Consider the following 22,443-nt stretch of genomic DNA (forward strand, 5'->3'; position numbering starts at 1 on the left):
ATAATATAAAACCTTGAACTCTATTAGTTTTGGAAACCCTTAGGGTTTATTTTTTATTATAAATATTATTGCATGCTTAAATAGTAAAAAACCTTTAAAAGGTTTTGCAATATGTTAAAGGTTTAGGGCAAAGTGTTGCATGTAAGCTGCTCATCTTTAAGCTCTGGCCCCAAACATGACCCAATTACCCAAATAAATATTATTTGTTTTGGATATAATTAATCCATACCTGTAAACACATTCTAGGCTTCTAGATTGACAATCACTGCTTGGCAATAGATCCATTGTAAGGATCATTACTGAACCGCTCTGTCTTATTTTATTGAACAATTGCTTTCAATTATAGGTAGTATATCATAAGAAAAATTAGCCTTGACAGATTGCTTCTGCAGGTTTTCTTGTACCTATATGTGGTGATCATTGGGTGAGCAGCCGAGTGTAACCTTGACAGGTCCCAGGTTGATCATAGGTCTTACATATCTCAAACATTTCAGTCTATTGCTGAAATTAAAGCTGAAAATGGTTTAACCATGTAAAGTTTACAGCATTTATTTTGCTGACAGTTTTGGTGAGTTAGAAGGTAAATGCACGGCACAGGTTAGGTAACAAATGGAGAACGATACTTTCTTTTCTTCTTTTTTTAACTACTCATTTTCTGGTTTCCTGCTGCCGCTAGCTGTGTTCAGTGGATTATGCTTGATTGAATGCAGATATGAAAAGCAAGGTGGGATTTAGTTACAGTTTTATTTTCGTTGTCTTTGTTTTTTTTATCACTAAAACACCTACAGTTGTAGCCATTAAAAATTTACCCACTTTCCTTTATTAGTCCTTGGCTGTTCCTCTACAATTCCCTTTTAAACATCAACATTTGTACTAACATATTCTTTGTATCATGATTTGTGGACAGATCTAAAGTGAAGCGTCATCTCCTGGTCAGAGCCTGTAATTCAGTAAAAGGATGGAGTCAGATTTAAAAAATATGCAAGAGGGGGTCACTCCAGTGGCTGGAAGTTGCAGGGCATTTCGCTGGGAGTTGGAGGGAAGTGGGCTGCCATTCTGTTGGCATTTGACAGGGAAGGGCCATTTTGAATGCTACTGTAGACAATAGCTTTAGCATTTTTGCTTATTAATGGTAGAATAATTTTTTTCTGCTTGTAATATATATTTTTCTTTTTCTAATTAAACAGCTTGATCCATGGGTCCCTGCTTCCAGGGGTTAGTGTTGTGGATTTCAGTTTCGTAGGCATCCTCACCAGGAACAGATTATCCTGTGAAATACTTTTCTACTCATTACAGATCTCCTATGTCCTGGCTTTTCTGTCTAACCTAAATATTTAGGATCAACAAAGGCGTTTTAATTTTAGTAATTGTAGCATGCATTTATGCTCCCTTAACCACATTGTTTATTAATTGCGTAGTACTGTAAAAAGGTTGTTAAAAAGGCTGAACCACAGAGTGCTTTCTCTTTGTTAAAAGAAAATAATTCACCGCCTTTCTTTTCTTTCATTTCACCAAAACTTAATTCTGCCTGATGAATAAAATCAAGAAATCACTGATTATAAATCTGTCTGACAATATAAGCTAGAAAGATATTAAAACGCAAAACATAATTGCAGACTTTCAAAATCTAAAGAAATTTGAGAACAAATGAGAAATTAGTCAGTGACATCAACCAATCTATAGAAGGTTACAAATCGTTGTTTTTTTTTTTTGGACAGTGAAACACTTGAGTTTTTATCCTGTTTAGAAAAAAAAAAACACGGATCAATGATGAACTTGCTTTCATTAATCAAGTCAGTAAGAAAAAAAACACATCTACAGCTCCAAAAGCTTTGCTTGCTTCAGTTGTGGTCAGTGTTGAGGTGGTTAGGCGAAAACTACTGCTGACCAGGAAGAACATAAAAACCTGTCCTACATTTGATGGGACTTGTTTGGAAACGTGCATCCGATGGTTAATCTGCTATCACAGGGTTTCAGAAATAGCACAACATAGCAGCAGAGAGCATCTGTGGTGCCAGTGTGATTCATTTAGATTACTCTGCTGCTTCAGGACCTGGATGACTGGCTGTAATTGATGGAATGTTAAATTCTGCCTTTGAGTTTGTACCTATGGTCATATTAGGACATAAACAAAGCAGCATTTTGAAATTAAGCAGGTTACACGGGAGCTGGCTTTGCTAGTCTCCAAGCAACAAGGTGTTACATTAACAGAGCGATGAGGATGACAGACTTACTGAAATATGCAGCAGTCAGTGTCAAAATGTTCCCTGGAGCTGATATTTACATCATAGCTGCCACTCTGTTATTTTTCCACTCAAAATAAAGGCAGGTCTTTGTTACTGTGCTTTAACGTTATAGGAGTATTAGTAAGACATCACCATGGAAACAGCCGCAACTAGAACAGTCTGCTGGCGAGTAACCTGGTTTCAGTAACCAATCAGATATCATGTACATCTGAGTTTACCAGTTGATCACAGATATTCACTCAGAACAAGTCTACTTTCAAGGTTAATAACGTTATTAATGATTTTGCATTGTTTCTCCTTTAATTTTTCCAGATTTGGAGCAGGAGGAGAACCTGATAGTGACTATTCCTGTCAGAGATCCAGATACCACACCGAGCCACAGCATGGGTCAGGAGGAACCTGTGGTACCTGTGGAAGGTCAGCTGGAAATAGAAGTCCAAAATCAAGATGAAGAGCAAGCAGAGCAACCTTTAGAAAACCATGATTCTTTTCCTCTTCCTGATTCATCCCCTCTAAAGGAAGAGGCTCAGATCCCAGCTCTAGATTCAGAGCCATCCAAAGACATAAAGGTCTGTGATGCAGATGTAGTCCCAGATCTGGCACCAGCTCCAGACCCAACTGACCCAGATTCAGTACCAATCAATGAACCTGGAGCATCAAATGCTTCACAGCCTCCTGAGGAGAAAGCTGTTTCTGATGTAGAGGAAAACCTGGATGTGCTCTCCAACCATACAGAACCTGAACAAAAGACGAAAAGTATCAAGTCCAAGCCTCCATCCCTGAAAATAAAGGCCCCAGTAAGTCCTCTGCCTCATACAGAGGAGGAACAAGAACTTTCAGTTCCAAAGGCATCATACAGCCTTAACCTTGACCAGCTTGATGACAGCTTTAACCCCTTCACCAGTGGCGGATCCAAAATCCAGAACTCTCCTCCACCATGTGGCTCAAGCTCTCTCCCCAGGCTAGAGCCACCTTGCGAGTCGTTGCCTGTCAGTGAGGCCACTAAAATATCAAAAGGAGACTCAGAAACCATAGATCCATCTTCAGAAGCGAAGCCTGTGGTGCTGGAGTTTGGTCTGGACGATGGAATGGTCAGGAAGCCCCCTCCAAAGAAATTAGGGGGGAAAAGGACAACCAGCAAAATTGCTGCAAAGAAGCAAAAGCCAAAAGATTCAGAGACCCCTTGCAAACCAGCAGCAGGACCGACAGTGTTGGAGACACAACCAGAACCAGTGTCAGAAACCGCTCCTGAGCCTAGTTCCCAATCTATACCAGAGCCTGCTTCAGAACAGCTTCCAGAACCCGTTGCAACGGACTCCTCCGCACCTCTGAATCTAGATGACCTCCCTATTCCTAAAAGCGGAACTTATAACTTTGACCCCAGTCAATGGGACGACCCCAACTTCAATCCGTTTGGTAGCAACAGCAAGGTTAGCAGCTCTCCTGTGCTGCCGAAGGCCTCATACAGCTTTGACCCGGACAATTTTGATGAATCCATAGATCCTTTTAAACCATCTCAATCCCTAAACAACGAGGATTCATCCTGCACTGCCTCTCAGCCTGAGACAAAAATAAAAGAGCATGGCAAACCCAAGGCAAGGCAGACCCCAGGGGAGAAGAAAGTGAAGCAGATTCCAAAGAAAAGCAAAGAGAGAGCATCCACGTAAGTGTTCTTTTTGAACAATCAAAACAAAAACCCTTAAATTCAGCACTTTAGTATTTCCAGCACCTTACAAAACTATTCATACCCCTTTAACTTTTTCATGTTATGTTACATCACAATAACAGATTTCGATTAGTAGTTGTTTCTGATTTATTTGTTTAATTAAGAAATACACCGAGCCCCTCTAAACACTTTGTAAAACTATTGCATCCCTTACTTACTGACAGCCATTTGGTCTCTGTCTTAACTAGCTTTTCATATCTGCAGATTTACACACTTTCCCTTCGTAAAAAAGGATTCAGAACATTGATTTTTTAGGTTTTTCCATTGGGACTCAATTGAATTCAATTCTGGGCTTTTGACTGAGTTATCCAAGCACACAAATGTGCAGCATAAAAATGCATCTATATCTCTAAAATGCATTATATCTGATTGTCCAAACAAGTTGTCATGCGCACAGAAAATTCCCAATTGACCGTCATTACACCTAAGCCTCCTTCTCACAACAATGACAACAGATATTTTTGCATGCATGTCTGCACCTGATTTTTAAATCATAAAGAGAATTAAATATAACACATACATTTCGTTGTGCATATCATAAATTATCAAGGAGATTCCAGTTGTTAATTAATAACATTATATCATACGCGTATAGTCCTCCATGTATTTTGCATGTTCTGATGATTTGTGTATGTCCTTCAAATTCATGAAAGCAAACATTCTTAATAGTTTGCTATTGCATTCATTTAACAGATGAAATAATCTAAACTGGTTAGGTGATCAGCTTTGTTCATCAATTTAGTAGGTCTGGCCCAATTGGTTTTTTTAAGTGTAGAACAAAATGTGCGGTTAAGGTATTTTCTGACCAAAGAGCCCTGATCCACATGTTTGCTGTGCCTGTGGCTTTTAGTCATATTAAAAATAATTTATTTGTAAATTTTTTAACAATAGTTCCCTTTCTGTCAACACATTCACCAATACATCAACCAGTTACTCAGCTTAGTGCTGAATGACCTATCATAGTAACAGTTTGCTCTGCATTTAGCTGTATTAGAAATTATCAAACTTTTAAATGTTCACTGGTGAAATAAAGTAAAACAATAAATCATCTTCCTTCCACTTTACCTTAATGCACTACTTTGTGTTACTCTATCGCACAAAACACCAATAAAACTTAAAGTTTGAGGTTGTGATGTGACAAAATCTGAAAAAAAAATCATGGACTCTTTCAAGTCATTGCTAATAAAAGTATGCAGAGGAAAAGATACATGCTGGCCACTGAAGATACTCTTAAACAGAGACTAGACAGATTGAGCTGCACAGTCCAAGTTTAAGCTTTCCCCTACTCTGTCTGCATTTGCCTGAACTTTAATCTACTTGCCAAGTGACTAACATGCTGACACCTTTCCTCGCTCACAGCCTCTCCCTTTATCTCTTGGCCTTTTTTCCTCTTCATGGTCCCTTGTCAATATCCTCCCTGCTTTATCCCTCTTCATCCTCCATCTTTCCTCCTGTGTCTGTGGCTCAATCCTCAAAAATCTTTGCTTTCCTTCGTCCACTTTCATCGACCTCAGGACATCTGAGCAAGTCAAGTTTCTCTGTTTTCTGTTGTAAGTACTCTCTCTATCCAAACATGGTTTCACTCATGTCCATCGAAGCATGTGCTTTGCCTGCACTGACCGAGGATCTTATGCTCTGATTTGCTCTATATCTTAGTGTGATTATTCCATTTGTCTTGCTAAATCACATACCTGTGTACACATGTGTAACTATGGAAACTGTAAACAATAACACCTTTATAAGGGTTCTTTTTTTTTATAGAAATAAAATTATTTCATCAACGTCATTCTCTTGTTTTGCAGGAATTCCTGTAAAGTGCAGAAATACGATGAGAGCCAGTCGCTGGTCCTCGACGTGTGCAGTCAGGTGATTTTCTTTCTTTACTTTTTTTCATTTTTCTGTCTGGGTGCTTCAATGGAAATATTTTACCTTACTATAGCAACACTGCAGCGTTCATTATTCAGCAGCTGTGCAACCTCTCGGCCTCAGCATACTCCTACAATCACACACACTGTGTCCCACCAGGTGAGAGGGGCATCAGCAGTGTTCCAGCTCTGCAGTCCAGTCTTGGCATGGTGACAGAGTGCTGACTTATCACTCTGCAGCCTCATATTAGTCTGGTGCGCTCATTCCCTGAACATTATGAAAATGACTGTACCAAAACAGAACACTAGATAATGAATTCATCAGAACAGGGGCTCTGCAGCCCGGCTCTTACAGCCCTACAATGACTTTTAATATAAAGTTGATACTAACGGTTACTTTTAGTTTTATTTTTACTATCTCAATCACAAACAGTTTTTTCTGTTTATTTTAGAAAAAGGTCGAAATTTAAAAAACTGCTTTTGTAAAATATAGATTTTTGTCCTATGAAACATAACAGTTAAATACAAACAATGCAGGTCTTTTATGCTCTGGGAAATTCTTATCAGGCGAGGCCGAGAGCAATTATATTAAAGGATGGAAAAGGCTGCAAATACGAGGTCAAGACTGTTCAGGGTTTTTCCATTGAGTGCTACAGTTTTAAAAAAAAACATGATTGCTTTTACGTTTTGTTTCCAATCATTTATTCTTTTAAATGTTGGACAGAATGTATGGAGTGCCAACCATGACTTTAGATCTTCTTTTCTTTTATCAAAAATGCCCACATGCCAAAAAGCTTCATGATGCATTGCACTCTGACAATGTTTTCCAGACCTCCAAATGTAACTAACATCAGCTATAAGATGTTTCTTCACAAATGAAATCTTTTCTTTGTACACCGAACATATCAGGAATGTTTAAAACTAACCTTTATCTAATTTTTATGCAGTTTAGTACAGAAATATGTTTATTTTCTTGAAACTGTTTGCAAATTTACTAAAATTAACAAACATCTTCTTTACTTTAAAAGCATGTTCCCGTGTATTTGCCGCCTTGAACACCGGCTAGTATAAATTTCCCCTTTTCTAAAATGATATTATTTTATTATAATTGTAACCCAGGGAAACAGGAAGATTTGAATCAAAGAAAGAAATTTAAGAACATGTTTGTCTATTTAGAAATAGAAGAAATATTTATGAAAAAGTCCAGTGCTGCAACTACTGATCATTGTTTTGCGACTTATTTAATATGTAGGCTTTTTTCCCCCCAGATTACTTGATCAAGAATAACAAAAACACCATTATAGGAGACCTTTCACAAGATTTAAAGATGGTGAAACTATGTGACTCTAGAAGTTCTGAAAAGGGCATATTTACAGGCAAAAATATATATTTTTAATCTTAACCCAATTCATGTTTGATGCACACGGTTTTAAAACCTCTGCATCATGAGTGGGATTTTTCTTTTAAACATAACTTATATAATCAAAGAGACATGTAAACAGACAGAAATAATGTGGTAAAAAAATGATTATTACTCTTTTAGGGAAAACTGATATTGATTTTCTTTTTCTGTCTTTTGAAAGAATGCTAAAAAAAGGCTGATAATTATTTCATTATCATTTATTTCATGGTTGCTCTTTTAGGAAACAGGAAATTTTAGATTCTGTATGCTCAAGTTTATGATAATTCTATGATAATTATTTTACTTAATCTGATTAATTGTTTAGGTCCTGTTACATTTATTTAAAAGGATTCTTTTCCTCCCCTTGAATAAATGTTTAGCTGCAGTAAATGGCTAATTTATTAAAAGGCTTTTTATACATCAATACCAGTGTTTCCAAAAGCATTCTATTTAAGTATCAGATATCAAGCATGTAGAAAATAGATTTGGTTGTAATAAAGTTAATGTCTTCCCCTCTAACTTCCAGGGTGAAGATGAAGTGGTGGTTCAGACCCCAGAGATCACTCAGCGGGTTCATCACGCCACAGATGAGGAGAAGCTGGCCTCTACCGCCATGATTGGCCAGGATGAGAGAGAAGGGCAGGATTGCAGTAAACCAACCGAGAAGAAACAGACATCCAGTGATTTACCTACTGCTGATGGTAAATTTAGAATGGATAAAAATATAGAAATGCTCCTGATAGAGGAATTCGCTGTGAGCTTAAAGTTACATTTATTTGAGATTTTTGCAAAGGTGATCCCTAAAAAAAAATCAAAATGTGGATTGAGGAAACTGCCAAATCAGATAAAAAGGAGTCCCACCTCATATGATAGAAATGTTTGAAATGGATTAAACTTATGAGTTAAAAATGTAGAAAGATGATGTTGATGCTGTAACATACACAATTGTAGCCATTCAAAATGGCCCTTCCCAGTCCAATGCCAGCTGAATGGCAGCCCACTTCCCTGCAACTCCCAGCAAAATCCCCTCCAATCTGACTCCACCCTTTCACTGAAATACAGGGTCTGACCAGGAGATGATGCTGCTCTTTAGATCTTAATGTCCACAAATCATGACAGAAAGAATATTTTAGTACAAAGATTGATGTTTAAAAAGAAATTTTAGGGGACCAGCTAAGGACCATCCAAGGGCCCATCAAGGAAATTGGGGAAATGTTGAATGACTATTACTGTAAGTTCTCAGCAGCTGCTTTTTAGAGTGTGTCAGATACCAAAACAGAAGCAAATATGAAAAAGGCATGGAGAACGTTTTGTACACAGCCTTAAATCAGCAGAACAGAGGCTTCGTCTGCCCCACATGAAATAAATACAAGATAATTCAGCTGGGAAAAAATGGCTCCCTACATATTGATATTTAGAAAGATATTTGCAAGTGGTGTATGTAATCTTCCAGTTTGATAAAACATTTAAGACCTTGTTTTAAATAGTGATGTTAATTTAATTAAGTTTCTGGTATTATGTGTAACAAAGGAAAGCTGTCACTTTTTATCTGATTGATGAATGCTTCTTTACTCCTGCATTTTTTGTTTATATTATATTAATTATATTAATAATGTATTTCTTTTTTTAAAAGGTCCTGAGATCAAGATTACAGATCATCTGCTGGAGCCGGACACCTTCAGTCTGAAAGATGATCTAGTAGGTGGAGGAAAAGAGGCTGCATGAATTATTGAGTGGTGCTGCTGTCTGCTGCATCACCTGTCTTTAATCTACATGGTTGCTTATGGTGATTTCCTGAAAAAATACATATAATTTTAGACTGAAGACATTTAGCACTCTTTTCCCAGAGTCTTACTTATCAAGACATCTGTTCTTCTGAACTACTGCATGTGGAATTGTTTATAAAGTTTGAAAGTCATAAATTCTGGTGCATCACCTCATATCAGTGTTTGTAATCTTCCACAAAAGGAGATACCGATGCACCAGACTGCTAAACTGAGCAGTGATGACCCTAAGCCAGCAGCTCTGTCACAGGACAGCATTCCTCTGACTGAGATGGACAAAGCTGCAGTGCTGACCCTGATCAGAGAAGAGGTGCTTCACGCCCACGTTCACATACAAAGAATTTGCTTTAACATGATTAACTTTTTTTTTCTGGTTCCCAACTTGACATTCTTTATCTATTTATTTAACTGGGAACAGATCATCACTAAAGAGATTGAAGTCAGTGAATGGAAACGAAAATATGAGGAGAGCAGAGCAGAGGTGATGGAAATGAGGTGGGTAGTTTCTGCTTCTCTGCCAACCTTCTTTACGTTTACAGAATGATACCTTAATAACTGATCAAACGTTATCAGTGATTCAAAAAGACAAAAATAATGTTCACACTTGATTGCTTTGTGCTTGGCAGGAAAATAGTTGCAGAATATGAAGCAACAGTTGCACAGATGATTGGTGAGTTGCTGCCACCTAGTGGTGATTTTATCTCTATAATCTTGTTTGTTCCTCAGACTTTCAAACCAAAGCACTGCATGTCTTCCCCCTCTTTTTAATCATATTAAAGGTCTACTTCCAAATATATATATAAAAAAAAACCTATTAAAGGCCATAAAAGATTAAGAAATTGAAATTAGGGAAAAAAAACCTCAAACTAAATCATGGATCTGTGATCTTTTGACCTTTCAACCTGGCTTAAACTGATAAACATCCGGATTTTTTGTTTTTAGCAGTTTCTCAGTTTGTTTGTGTAATAATTGTATTGAACTTTAACCACAAAGTATCACAATATTTCATTTTTGTGTACATTATATTAGAAATCATATGATTTTATTATAATTTTTTTGGATAATTTGATGTAAATATCTACATCTCGTAAAAGGAAAACGGTTTTAAGGTTTTTGTCTTGTTTTGACACCTTAAATTAGAATCAAATGGTGGTTCTTTAAAAAGACTACAAACAATTTCTGAGGTAGGGGTTTTTCAAAGCTTAAGTTACATATAGCTCAATTTAGGGGGAAAATGCTCTTTGGATTATCAAAACCCCTGATCTATTTGATCAGATTTTGTATAAGACTGTGTTATACTGTTATTCACTGCTTCTCTAATAAGTGTAAAATCTCAAAGCTGTGTTTGTTTTTGCCAAAGCTATATTTTTTCTTATTAACTTTTCCTCAAATTGGAATCATTATGAATTAATCATAATATTTATAATATTAGTATATTAAAGTGTTTCGCTAAAAAAGTCCAGGCAAACATTGGGCTTTCTCCTGCTTCACTGCTGCCAATATCACATCTCACATGTTTTTATGACCTTTCACCTCTACTCTGTCTTCAGGAAGCATGTGATCAATAAAACTGAGGTCAAGTTACAGTGAGCTAAACACAGTGTGATGTTTTTAATGACCAAGGAGCATTGCGGTACAAAGGGCAGCACTAATCTCATCAATCCCTCACAGAAGCATTAGATGATTGTTTTTTTTTTTTTTTTTTTTTTTACATCTTCCATGTAACTTTTTATGTGACAAAACAACTAAAGCTGCTGAGAGTGAAGTGGGAAAAAAAGATACACAATTTGTATTTTCTTTTACAAAATTAGAACCTGTACAAATACTAAAGGACACGCCATGTAGATCAGGAGATGTAGGGAAGGTTACAGTTTAGCTCATGAAACAACACACTCATGTATCCCAGCTGGAGGAAATGAGCTGCGGGTCCTTAGGCAAGACCCTTCATACTAATGCCTGCTTTGGGGAGTGGAGGCCTAGTGGTTAGGGCATTGTGCTTGGAATACTGAGGTTCTGAGTTCAAGCCCCACTCCCACAGGATGCCACTCTGGATACCTGAGATAGGGACCCCCACACTGCTCCCCCAGCCCTGCACAATGGCACTGCTCTGTACTGGTGACAGTGTAATGACAATCAAAAACGCTGAAAAAAAAGAAAAAACTAAGGTGAAGGTCCTAAAACTAGAAAAACTGGAGAGCTTCCTACAGATTATCAATATTTCTGCAGGATCTGAAGAGATTTACAGCTCTGTTAGCAAAAAAAAATAGCAAAGCTATTGGTAAAAGAAATTTATAGGAAGTTTGACACCAGAGCAGCTAACATTATGGGAGAAAATGCTCTCTATAGAGTATGCCAATATGGAAAATTGTGACTTAAAAGGGATAAAAGCAGCTGAGAGAAATCAAGATTGATAGAAATCTGTCCCAGGCTGCAGATCACTTGTTACTGGGGAAGAGCTTCCCTTTAGAGCAACGCAATATCAGCAATTTCCAAATGTCTGGCCGCTTGAAGCAACATCGCTTTGTTAAAAACACATAAAAAAAAAAATCTATTCAACAATAAGATAAAAATGCAATTTGTTAGTTTAAAAATGTCCTCTGATTTCTGAAGAAAATGTGTTAATGGACTAAATTTATAAACCCTCTCTTGAAAAGGCTGACCCCTGAAAGAGCTTTTCACTACACCCATATAAACACCAACATACTTATTCACTCATTTCAGGTGCCTTGCTCACATAGAATTAATCCAACAACCTTGCATTTCAAATTGACTACCAGAGTATTCTTTGTGAGCTCTTCTTTCTTTAATATTACTAGGCCTGCCCAAGGCTGCTTTGTTAAAGAGGGTCTTATTGGTTCCTCATACATTAAGGTTACAATCAAAATAAAGTATGTTGCATATAAACAACAGAAATTAATGTTATGAATAACATTCTTCTTTCTTTAAAGTCAAATTTAAACCTGAAATTATTGTAATAAAGATGTGAGGGAATTTAAGCCCCATATCCAAGATTCATAAAATATCCATGATTTAACTTCTCTTATTACATGATGAATCACAACATTTTATTTTATGTATTTTGTCATGTCTATAGTACCAAGTAGACATTGGTGGTGGTGCTTTGGAGGGTCCTATGCATTATTTAGCAGGCTGAACATTTTCTGTATCTATGGGAGATGTGAATCATTTTCTGCTCCGCTGTCCTACGGGGTCCCCCAGGGTTCAATTTGAGGGCCTTTGCTTTTCGTGTCTGTACCTAGGTTAGGTTGTCTATTAAACCTTTTTTATTGTGTATTGAGCATAATAACCTAGCAGAAATTGTCAGAACCCTCCTGTTGCTCTTTGCTAACTGGCAATGTATCATAAGCCCACAGTAACCTTGATTTTAGACTTTAAACTGATGTAAGAAAAAATGAAAAATTAAGTTTGAAACAATAATTCACACATTCATCACATTGCAGTTTTATTACTGTAATTCCTGCCAAAATGTGTTGTAATATAATAAAATAAGCAAATATTCAGAGCACAGGAATACTTCTGTATGGCTCTTATGCAGTTTTAGGTCATTATAAACCCAGAAGTCCAAAGAAACACACACTGTCAATGTTTCTCTAAATGCTCCTTCATGTTGACCTTAATGTTGTTAAAGCAGGCTTTAGGCCAGAGCATACATTCTGAAGCCTGTCTGTTTTGTTTTTTTTTTTGCAGAGGATCAGCAGCAGAACAAGAGCCTCTCCTCCAGTAAGTCCGTCCGGCAGCTGACTCTAGAGAGAGATCAGGCTGTGGCTGACCTTAACTCCGTGGAGAGATCCTTCGCAGATCTCTTCAGGCGGTATGAGAACATGAAAGGAGTCTTAGAGGGATTTAAGAAGGTCAGTGTGAATCTAGAGAACTGTAGATCAGAATCCTTTAAGAATAAATAAATAAAATCCACTTGCACATCTTGCAATGATACATACAGAATGAGGAGGTGCTGAAGAAGTGTGCACAAGATTACCTGCTACGTATCAAGCAGGAGGAGCAGCGATATCAAACCCTAAAGCTCCATGCTGAGGAGAAGCTGGACAAGTGAGATTTACCATATTCAAGCTGATTTCAAGCTAAATAAAAAAAAATAGATAAAAAATATAAGAAAAGGCATAACATTTGTCGCTTCTCTTTTCTTTCTATTAACGTCCTCTTCATCAGGGCCAATGAGGAGATAGCCCAGGTACGCGCCAAGGCAGATGTTGAGAGCGTGGCGCTGAATGCAAGCCTGAGAAAGGAGCAGATGAAGGTGGAGTCTCTGGAAAGAGCCGTCCTTCAAAAGGTAAGGACATAAAAATGAACAAATCTGACCAGATACACCTAATTCTATGAGTCTAAACACCAGAGGAGGCTAGTAAAGAGTTACAATCACTTGAATACATTTTTTTATACTTCTCCCTTTAGTAGAGAGTTATTTTACTGAAATATTGCTCCTCTTCTCTTGATCTTTGACTGTTCCATCCATCACGACTTCACTGAATAAAAAACAAGTTCCAGACAAAGACAAACAGTTAAAGTTTATGTCAAAATGAGTGCTCTTTTTTCAAACACAAGCTTACTTGAAACTACCATGACATTTGGAGATAAAGCTAATATGCAGTAAGGAGTAAAGAATGTGACTGGTGGTACTGGTTTCGAGGTTTTATGTCAAAAAGAAAATTGGTTTGGAAAAATGTTTCTTCTTCCTGGAATTGTTATTTTTCATTTACATTATTTATTTATTATCCAGTTTTATTATAATCTTTAAAATACCAGAATTTCACATTTTGTTCTGTCTTTATTGCATAATTTTAAATATCAGATGTTGTGAGGTGTATTTGTGTAGCCTTTATCAAATACTTTTTTACTCTCTCACTACTAAGTATAAAGAAGTTGTGTTATTCCAACCTGAGGAGTGTTTCAGCAGGTTGTTCAAAGGAATCTGCCACGCGGAAGTAATTAAAGGAAAGACATTCAAACCTGTATCATGTAGTTGGTTTTCTCTCCACCTGACTGTTCAAACCTCTCATCTCTTCCCATTAAATTTGAGTTATTTTAAGTATTTATTCTTCTAACTTTTAAAAACTTTTATATTTATATTGTTTTGACAGATTAAACTATTTTTAAAGTTGGCCAATTCATCGTGATTTTCCTAAAGCAGGCACCCTCTGGTATGGTCAGATCACTATCATGCACATCATTGTGGAGTTTCTAAAATGCATCAATGATCAATGGAGAAATTATTTATGCGTGTCATAAATGGAATTTTATCAAAAATAAATACTTTTTTTGTCAAATCTATTAAAATTTGAAGTCATATGTCTTAAAACCCTCAATTGTTTAAACAAACACAAATCTTATTCCTGATTCAATGCAGTGCATTACCATAAAATAACAAACACAACTGGTGAAGTAGTTACAGCTTTCTACTAACAGAATGCATATTTTTTTATCTTTAGCATATTTAGCTAATGATGTTTCTTTTTTTATTTCATTTTTGTTATTAAGGTATATAACATATTATTCACTGACTGTAAATCCACTAATCAAAGCGCTATGACACAAAACTAAACCCTAAAGGGCAGTTTTTCACTTCTTCTTAACCAAAGGATTTGAGTCAGAGCAAGAAAGGTGTCCAAGAGAAACTTAAATTTCCTCTTTTATTTTCTTCCTCTCTGACAGAATCAAGAAATTGAGGAGCTGACCAAGATCTGCGATGAGCTAATTGCTAAGCTGGGAACTGATTGAAGAGACTTCAGTGACGTCGACATCTTCAGCGTCCTTCAGCTCGAGCCCAAGATGTTTGTTACAGCATCATGTGATAGAGATCCAGCACAAATGAGAACATGTTAACTGACCACACACGTATTTTATGTTACAAAAGCTACAAAATCATCAGCAGCCGTGTTTTATTTTTACTTTAATATTTAGTCAGTGCTTTTAAAGATTAAATATCATCAAAGTTGTAAAGATTTCTTACAGATCGTTTGTATATTGCTCTTTTGTTTAACCGTCTTCATCATCATTTTATACTGCAAGTTTCTAGAAACTGAGGGCAAAGACGACCCAGGCACTTTTTTCATCCCAGCACATGTTCACCGTAATGACCTCTATATGAAGGCTGTAAAAAAAAAAAGATTTTTACTGAGTGCCTAAACCGATTGAACTTTATTAATTTTCTGCTCTTCTGCATAGTTCTTTTCTTCTGATGGGTTCATATTTACAATTTTCTTAAATTTGTATATATATATATATATATATATATATATATATATATATATATATATATATATATATATATATATATATATATATATATATATATATATATATATATATATATATATATATACCTAAACCTAAAATGTACATCATTATCCATAATTCCTGAGCATGAAGCACTTAAGAAAAACAATCTGATTTGATGATATTAGAAAATGTGGAGTAACTTTATCCTTGTGCCATTTTGTTTTTGTTTTACTCTGCTTATTGGTGGAAAAACCCTCTCAGACTTTTAGTTTTATATCATTTTTGAAGATCAGGATGTTGCTAATGTGATTTTTTTCTCTTTCCTTTCAAGCTGTTGCCAATGTGCACTGTAAGCAGTATGACCATTATGTTTCTAACTGGTTGTAATGAGTTTGCAGTGGTTTGGCCTTTCCTCTGGTTCTTATGGCGTTAGGTGGGGTAGGTGTTCACTTTTACTCCTGCAAAAACAAAACATCCAGCTTATTTCTGGTCTGAACTTGAAGGAGTTGTCATCATAAGCAACCTTTATCTATTGGAAATAAAAGACAGATTTTTGTATGTAAATCCTCTTGTACTTCTGCACAATCAGATGCCAAATATCATCGGGAACTGAAAGAGGCTTTGGTATGACTCCATGTCCCATTGTGATGATGTCATGTTCGCTTGAAGCTGGTTTTCAAAGATAATCTATGTTGTGGTACAATATGTATATTTTATACTTAATGGAAAGAATATTCAGAGTTATGTCCCCCTGATGTTTGTACATGTTAAGAACTGAGTATGCCCCGATTGTATCTAACTGCTATATTTTGTGAATTCTTAAATAAATTGATATGATTTACCAGTATGCTTTCTCTGTTGACCCTAAAACAACTCTTATAGTGTTTATATCTATTATAAATTCAGATTAGTTTGCTTTAAATGCTGAAGCTAAAAAGTAGTCCAAGATAGTGGACTTCCACCAAGATAAAACTCAAGTTGCAAACAGTCCATAAATTCATGCAAAGCTATTGGAAACCCACAGTTTGCTAACTATTTCAACATAGGATCAAGTACTGAGTTAACGTTAGGAAAAATCCTCGGCAGCACCCCACCTCCAAGCTTTAGTTTGAGTGAAAATATAATCTTTGTGCCAAAGGAGTCAAACTTCTTGATTCTTAAATAAAAAAAAAGACTAAAAACTCAATTTCTTGTCCAAAATATCGGCAAGTATACACCTAAAAGGGTGATCATCATCTGAACGTTATGCCCTATCTAAATGTTTTTTGTTAATATCAACATCCTGAATATGTTTAAGTTTTGGACCATTTCAGAAAACCAAAGTGGCCTAATGCTCATTTGTTCTGGTTTAGCTGCAGGATGTTTAGTCTGGTTCAGCATTTCCCTGTTCTGTTGCAGCTTGAATGACACAATGAAAAATTCCTTTTTTTCTTTTTCTTTTACTTCTTCGGCTTAATCCTAACCATAAATCCCATTAAAAGTTAAGAATGGACAGAAAACAGTAGCTCTTTGTTGCCTATTTTCGTCACAAAATTATTCTAAAATTGATAATAATTTGAAAAAAATTGCATCCATTGACGGAACCATTTTTATCTACATTTATTTTCCTTTCAAACATAAAGACGTCTTTTATAGAAATCAAAATAGTAGGAATACCATCAACAATCTGTTCACTAGTTTCAACTTTTCTTTTATAAAAATTGGTAAGTTAACATGCAAAGTCAATAAACATGTGAGGACTAACTTAACTTTTGCAAAGACACTTTTCAACTTATTTCTTTAAACTGGAGAGAGGACAGGCTTATTTTCTTTTACATGTAACTCCTGAAAATTACTATTTTATGCAAACGCTCATAAAAATCCTCTTCTGTCTGCGTTTTCCCTCCACAGGGGGGCGTCCTTGAGCAGCTCAGTGGGATGTTAGGGTGTCAGAAAAGGACTCTTTAATCCTCCCACTCAACCCTTTGGCAACAGTTATTTTTTTCCCTCTCTGTTGACTTTTTGACCAGTAAAATGTGTTTCTTGGCGCGTTGGCTAAAGTTATGAAATGTTCAGTCATACCAAGAGTTTTAAAAATATTCTTCTTCAAAGTTGTCGACTACCCCTGAGTCACAATTAAATAAAAATAATCTAAAATTACGCAAACATTTCTTCGAGTAAAGTATCAGCACTTAAGTGTATTTAATGTTAAATTCTTTTTATGTCCTGACACTAAAATAATTACGAAAAATATATTTAAAAAAATAATAACAATAAAACTAGAGAAACATTTCTTCACTTATTAATAGGTCTTCATATTTAAGACTGATTTTAAATAGGAATTATTGATATAAGAAAACTTTCCAGATTAAATAGAGAGGCGAAGCGGATTGGCTGTGGAGTTATCCAATAATAATTACCGTGAGGGCAGGAGGCGGGGTCAGGATGCTGAGGCGTCCTCTGATTGGCTGTTCTCGGTAGTGAGTAGTGGTCATGGAGGGGGCTACCAGCTGTGCTGGGAGGCCAGATAAAACAGCCTGGAAAGTACTAAGGAGACAAAGAAGCGCTGCTGTAGCCTCCATCCCTTCCAACAGGTTAAAAACCACCCAACCAGAGTCTGCTTGTTCCTCTGCATCACAGTAAGTCTTCCTTCTTTGTTTTATCTTCTGCAAACTGCTCGAAACCCTTTTTAATTGTTGCCTGATAACTTTTGTAAAGACATTTTTCATGATTACTCTGTCTTTGCAGTTTAAACCTATATAAATGAACTTAGTTTTTTGGGGGCTCATCTAAACTTTTAATTTAAAAGTTAATGGCAAATAAGCTAACAAATAAAGTCACATTGGATATATCCATTCAGCTATAAGTGATTTTTAATTTCATGCTTTCTGAAGCCATACGAACTGTTTTTCTTTACATTTTCTACACACAAATATTAATCTATTTTATTGATTGTTTTTTTTAGACAGACAGACACAGAGTTATCTGTTTATTTCTACACATAAAAGTTGTTCTATGTTGTTCTTCTAACTGTCAGAAGTCATTTATTAAGTCATCATTACACTAAATCTGTTTGTAATTCAATCTCAGCATCAATCCAGATGTTCTGTAAAGGCATCACAGGTTTGTTGGAAAACATCATAGTAAAAAAGATGCACCATTTAAAAAAAGGATTTTATTTGCAGGTTAATATTTTGAAAAGTAAATCTGAACTCAAATATATTTAGCTGTGCCAATGAGAAATAAAATGTAAGTTGACTAATAGTTTCTGGGAGCAAATTATTAAGATATTAGGAGGTATGAAGCACAATACATCAAACATTAAACATCTTTTCAATCTGCATCATCTCCAGATAGAAAGAATATGGTAAAACTCCAACACCCAAAATCAAATTCTACCCCACACACACACACACACCCCAACCCCAGTATCACCAGATTTCCATGGGAACCTGGAACCATGGGAATGTTATCAAAATCAGGGCTAGAATAAAGCATGTTGGTGGCAGTATGGTGCTGTGGGGATGTTTTCTCAATCAGGGTTTGGTGACAGACTGTGAAGGTTTATTTTCCAGTGACACTAACTTGCAGTCAGAGCGCTTGTTCATTAACTTTGGGGTATCTTTAATCAAAGGAACTCTTTTCTTTTTTTCCTTTCAAAAAACATCACTTCACCGATTCATAGGATAAAAAAGGGATAGAGAATTGTCACTAGGAGGCCTTTAAAGTTTCCTGCTGTCTATAGTAATATTTAGGGGAGCTGAACCGCATGTTTTACTTTGACTCCCCAGCGACATCCCACGCAGTTTGACAATTTATTGACCTTTCACCCAAGGAGGTGTTTATACAAGCGTCTGCAGTTTGCTGGGCTTTCACCATGACGTCAACTCGGAAAGTTGCCCCCCCCATTCCTTACCTAATGAAGAGTTTTCCTCCTAACTTTCTTCTTTCCATACCTTAAGTCCCCTGGGGGGGTTGTGGTCCCAGAGCCGACAAGTTCAAAGCTTTTCATTAAATATTTGGTTTCAGTTTTCTCTCTTTGCTGAAGTTCAGAGAGTTCACATGGACCTCGAGTCCCAGATCAGCAGATAAAGAGACATTGAGCGCCCTGTCTTCAGGAGCTCCCATTTATCTCCCAGTTAGACAGATAGAAAAAGGCCTGATGTTAGTTTTCAACCAAAACACTCCAACTCTTGCTTAGAGGCATTTTTACTGACAGAACTTCAAGTTTTTGATTCAGAGTTTATATTTATTAGCAGAATAAAAACCATATGCTGAAAGCAAGTGTGGTAAATTTTGGTTCTATACTTGTGGTTTCACTAAGGGCCTGTGGAAACGTGATATGATGGCCAAACCAGGATTTTATCATGGCTCCCACTTATTCCCTGACATCATATGCAAAAAGCAGCACAAAGAAACCCAAAAGTGTCTGTTGACAACAGTTTTGTAAAGCAGATAATAAAAGTCACATGTTGTCGTATCTCTCTGTAGAAAACTCATCTTGTCTCCAGTATGGTGAACCAACTCTTAATGGCGTTGCTATGCATGTCGGCACTGATCAGTGCCCAGACAGACCCCAGCAAGCCTGCAATCCAGCTGCGGCTAGCGGGGGAGAAGAAGAAACACTACGAGGGTCGAGTGGAAGTTTTCTACAACGGAGAGTGGGGGACAGTGTGTGATGATGACTTCACCATCCAAGCTGCACAAGTGGTGTGCAGAGAGCTGGGCTTCATGGATGCTGTGTCCTGGTCTCCTTCAGCCAAGTTTGGAAAGGGGGAAGGTGAGAAATGAAGGCTCTGTTGTTAGAAATTCTCCTAAATGAGTGAAATCGATTGAAAAACTTCCTGAAATGTAACCAGAGGAGCAGGGATCAGGGGTTTTTAGGATGTTGGTGGGTGATCTCTGACTCCTACAACCACATACATTTAGAGGCAGGCAGCATATGTCTGCTCTCAGCTCCGTTTGCTCCCTGGGAATCTCTGAATGAGTTCCAGGTTTTCCCCGTCTGAGAGGTAATCCCCTCTGGCGCTGTTTTCCTCATCAGCACATCCGTCCGCTCAGACTGGCGATCCACTGGAAGTGCTGTGACCCAGACATAAAAACTCCTTCGTTTTTTGCTTTTTTTTCTCCATCTTATATTGTTTCATCCGTTGCCTTAGAAACATAGATGGCATCCTCATCTCTGTTTGTTCTGTCAGTTGCTATAAATTCAGCCTGGACTGCTGTTAAGGCCCCACTCTTCCTCCTCTAGGATGAGGACTTGCTAATTAAAGGCAGAGTAACTAGATTTCCAGTTAAATTCTTGAAGTACAGCAGTTATTATGGAAATTTCGGTATAATAGCTACTTTTATTAACCCCAGCAGGCCCACACATGTCATGATGTCAGTATTGTTTAGAATTTTTGTAAAAGATAGTAAATTAATCATGGGTTCATTGACTTTTAATCTCTAAATAAGGATAGAAATTTTATTTTGTCCAGTTATGTGATGTTGATTGTGTGGTTTTTGCCACCCTCAGCGTTTAGCACATGAGTGAAAAAGTTTTAAATGTGCTCTCGTCTGACCAGAGTACATTCCTCTACATGGTTTGCAGTTTTCTGCAAACCAGACTCTTGCAGGTTTTTTTTTTTTAATAACTGTTGCAGCTCTTACGTAAAAAGCCGTATTTGTTTTAGCACCCATCTAAATACATTACCCCTTACCCTGAGCTGGGAAAAACTACCCCCTCCTCCAGACATGCAGAGTTTGCGGTTGTGATAAAATGACAAAATGTTGGAAAGGTTTAATGAGGTGAAAACTTTTGCAATGCATCTGCATCACCAGAAACTCTGAAGAGACACATTGCCAAAGGAGTTTGATCTACAGCATAATTGTATAACAGTAACTTCCTTTTTAGAACAATATAGTTAATCGACTATTATTTAGAAGTTTTAGTTAGACTGGCTGATATTACTATCCTCTATTTCTTGGCTAACTTTGCAGTAATCGCTCGTTATTAAAATGATTAAACTGTGCTCTTTGCTTCTCTCTGAGGGCCTTTTAAAATCCCGGAAAACATTTAAATCGTTTTTTTACTACTGCATTAATCACTGGTATTTTTTGCTCAAAAGCCCGTAGAGACTTTGCTGGATCTCACCCCAAAATCAAAGTCAATTTTTGTGCTGTAAGATTCCTCCATCCAGAGGTAATGGAGGGAAAGCGCTGTGTGACCATGCAGTCAAAGACTTGGTATGATCACAATGTTCCTCAGGAACATGTGGAGTCTGTCTAAGGGATGGCAGCACGTTGAAGGTTCCCATGACTACAGCGGCGTGGTTTTCCTCATGCATGGTTTGGATCTGCCAGCTGTGCAGCAGAAGATCGCTTCAGTCTGAGCGGGTTTTAGTCACGTTTTGTCAGCCAACTAACTGCTACCGACAGTAAGCACCATTTCTTCAATTGAAATGCTAAGAAACTTGTTGAGGGAGAGTAATTCCAGGCTAAAGCTGTCAGGTTTGATAGAAAAGCTTCCCTGAAATTTCATTTTAAAGCAGCAAAGTGTAACTTTTAACCACTAGGGGCGCCAGACCTGTAACTAAGAGGTTTACATCCCTGAAGGCTATGGGCAGCATAATAAAACAGTTTCAGTGGTGAGTTTTTATAACCTAACAACAGCTTTTTAAGGTTAGCTCTTGTGTTAAGGGAAGCTCAGACCGCCATGTAACTTACATAGAGGAGCTTTTAAGGAGGGCGGCTCACATGAAGCTTTAATGCATATTAAATTAAGCAAAAATGTGGGCTTCACACATTTTGCTTTAATAAAGTGATTATCTAGTTAAACTGAAACCCAAGAAGACATATGTATTACAGCTGTGTGGGGGCAAGAGGCGGCATACACCCTGGACAGGTCGCCAGTCCATCGCAGGACAACACAGAGAAAAACCATTCACACACACCTAAGGACAATTTAGAGGAGCCAATTAAACTAACAGTCATGTTTTAGGACTGTGGGAAAAAGCCAGAGTACCAAGAGAGAACCCACGCATGCTCAGGGAGAACATGCATACTCCATGCAAAAAAGACCCCAGGCTGGGAATCAAACCCAGAACCTTCTTGCTGCAAGGCAGCAGTGCTACCCACTGCTCCACTGAGCAGCCTGTATTTTTCAACTTCTTTAGTAAAAACCGAAATGCTTTAATGTCCTCTA

The 22,443-nt window shown here is 37.1% G+C and overlaps 2 protein-coding genes across 4 annotated transcripts in view; both read left to right on the plus strand.

The window, feature by feature from the left end:
* The window catches only part of LOC119780121 (transforming acidic coiled-coil-containing protein 1-like), a 49,429-nt gene extending 34,198 nt beyond the window's left edge, over positions 1 to 15,231 (plus strand). For all 3 annotated transcript variants that reach the window (XM_038280026.1, XM_038280027.1, XM_038280025.1), the window contains exons 3-13: positions 2,559 to 3,909; positions 5,775 to 5,838; positions 7,766 to 7,940; positions 8,873 to 8,937; positions 9,205 to 9,333; positions 9,442 to 9,518; positions 9,650 to 9,693; positions 12,732 to 12,895; positions 12,985 to 13,091; positions 13,212 to 13,332; positions 14,712 to 15,231. In XM_038280026.1, the coding sequence (XP_038135954.1) occupies positions 2,630 to 3,909; positions 5,775 to 5,838; positions 7,766 to 7,940; positions 8,873 to 8,937; positions 9,205 to 9,333; positions 9,442 to 9,518; positions 9,650 to 9,693; positions 12,732 to 12,895; positions 12,985 to 13,091; positions 13,212 to 13,332; positions 14,712 to 14,777 (2,292 nt within the window). In that variant the 5' untranslated portion in view covers positions 2,559 to 2,629 and the 3' untranslated portion in view covers positions 14,778 to 15,231. The remainder of the gene's footprint in view (positions 1 to 2,558; positions 3,910 to 5,774; positions 5,839 to 7,765; positions 7,941 to 8,872; positions 8,938 to 9,204; positions 9,334 to 9,441; positions 9,519 to 9,649; positions 9,694 to 12,731; positions 12,896 to 12,984; positions 13,092 to 13,211; positions 13,333 to 14,711) is intronic.
* Positions 15,232 to 17,758: 2,527 nt separating this feature from the next.
* Positions 17,759 to 22,443, plus strand: part of loxl2a (lysyl oxidase-like 2a) — a 30,214-nt gene continuing 25,529 nt past the window's right edge. Inside the window, exons 1-2 of the mRNA XM_038280030.1 lie at positions 17,759 to 17,896; positions 19,749 to 20,037. Coding sequence (XP_038135958.1) covers positions 19,770 to 20,037 — 268 coding nt within the window. The 5' untranslated portion in view covers positions 17,759 to 17,896; positions 19,749 to 19,769. The remainder of the gene's footprint in view (positions 17,897 to 19,748; positions 20,038 to 22,443) is intronic.

Source organism: Cyprinodon tularosa, unplaced genomic scaffold (assembly GCF_016077235.1).
Source record: "Cyprinodon tularosa strain WSP-4 unplaced genomic scaffold, ASM1607723v1 ctg155, whole genome shotgun sequence".
In the NCBI taxonomy this organism is placed as follows: Eukaryota; Metazoa; Chordata; class Actinopteri; order Cyprinodontiformes; family Cyprinodontidae; genus Cyprinodon; species Cyprinodon tularosa.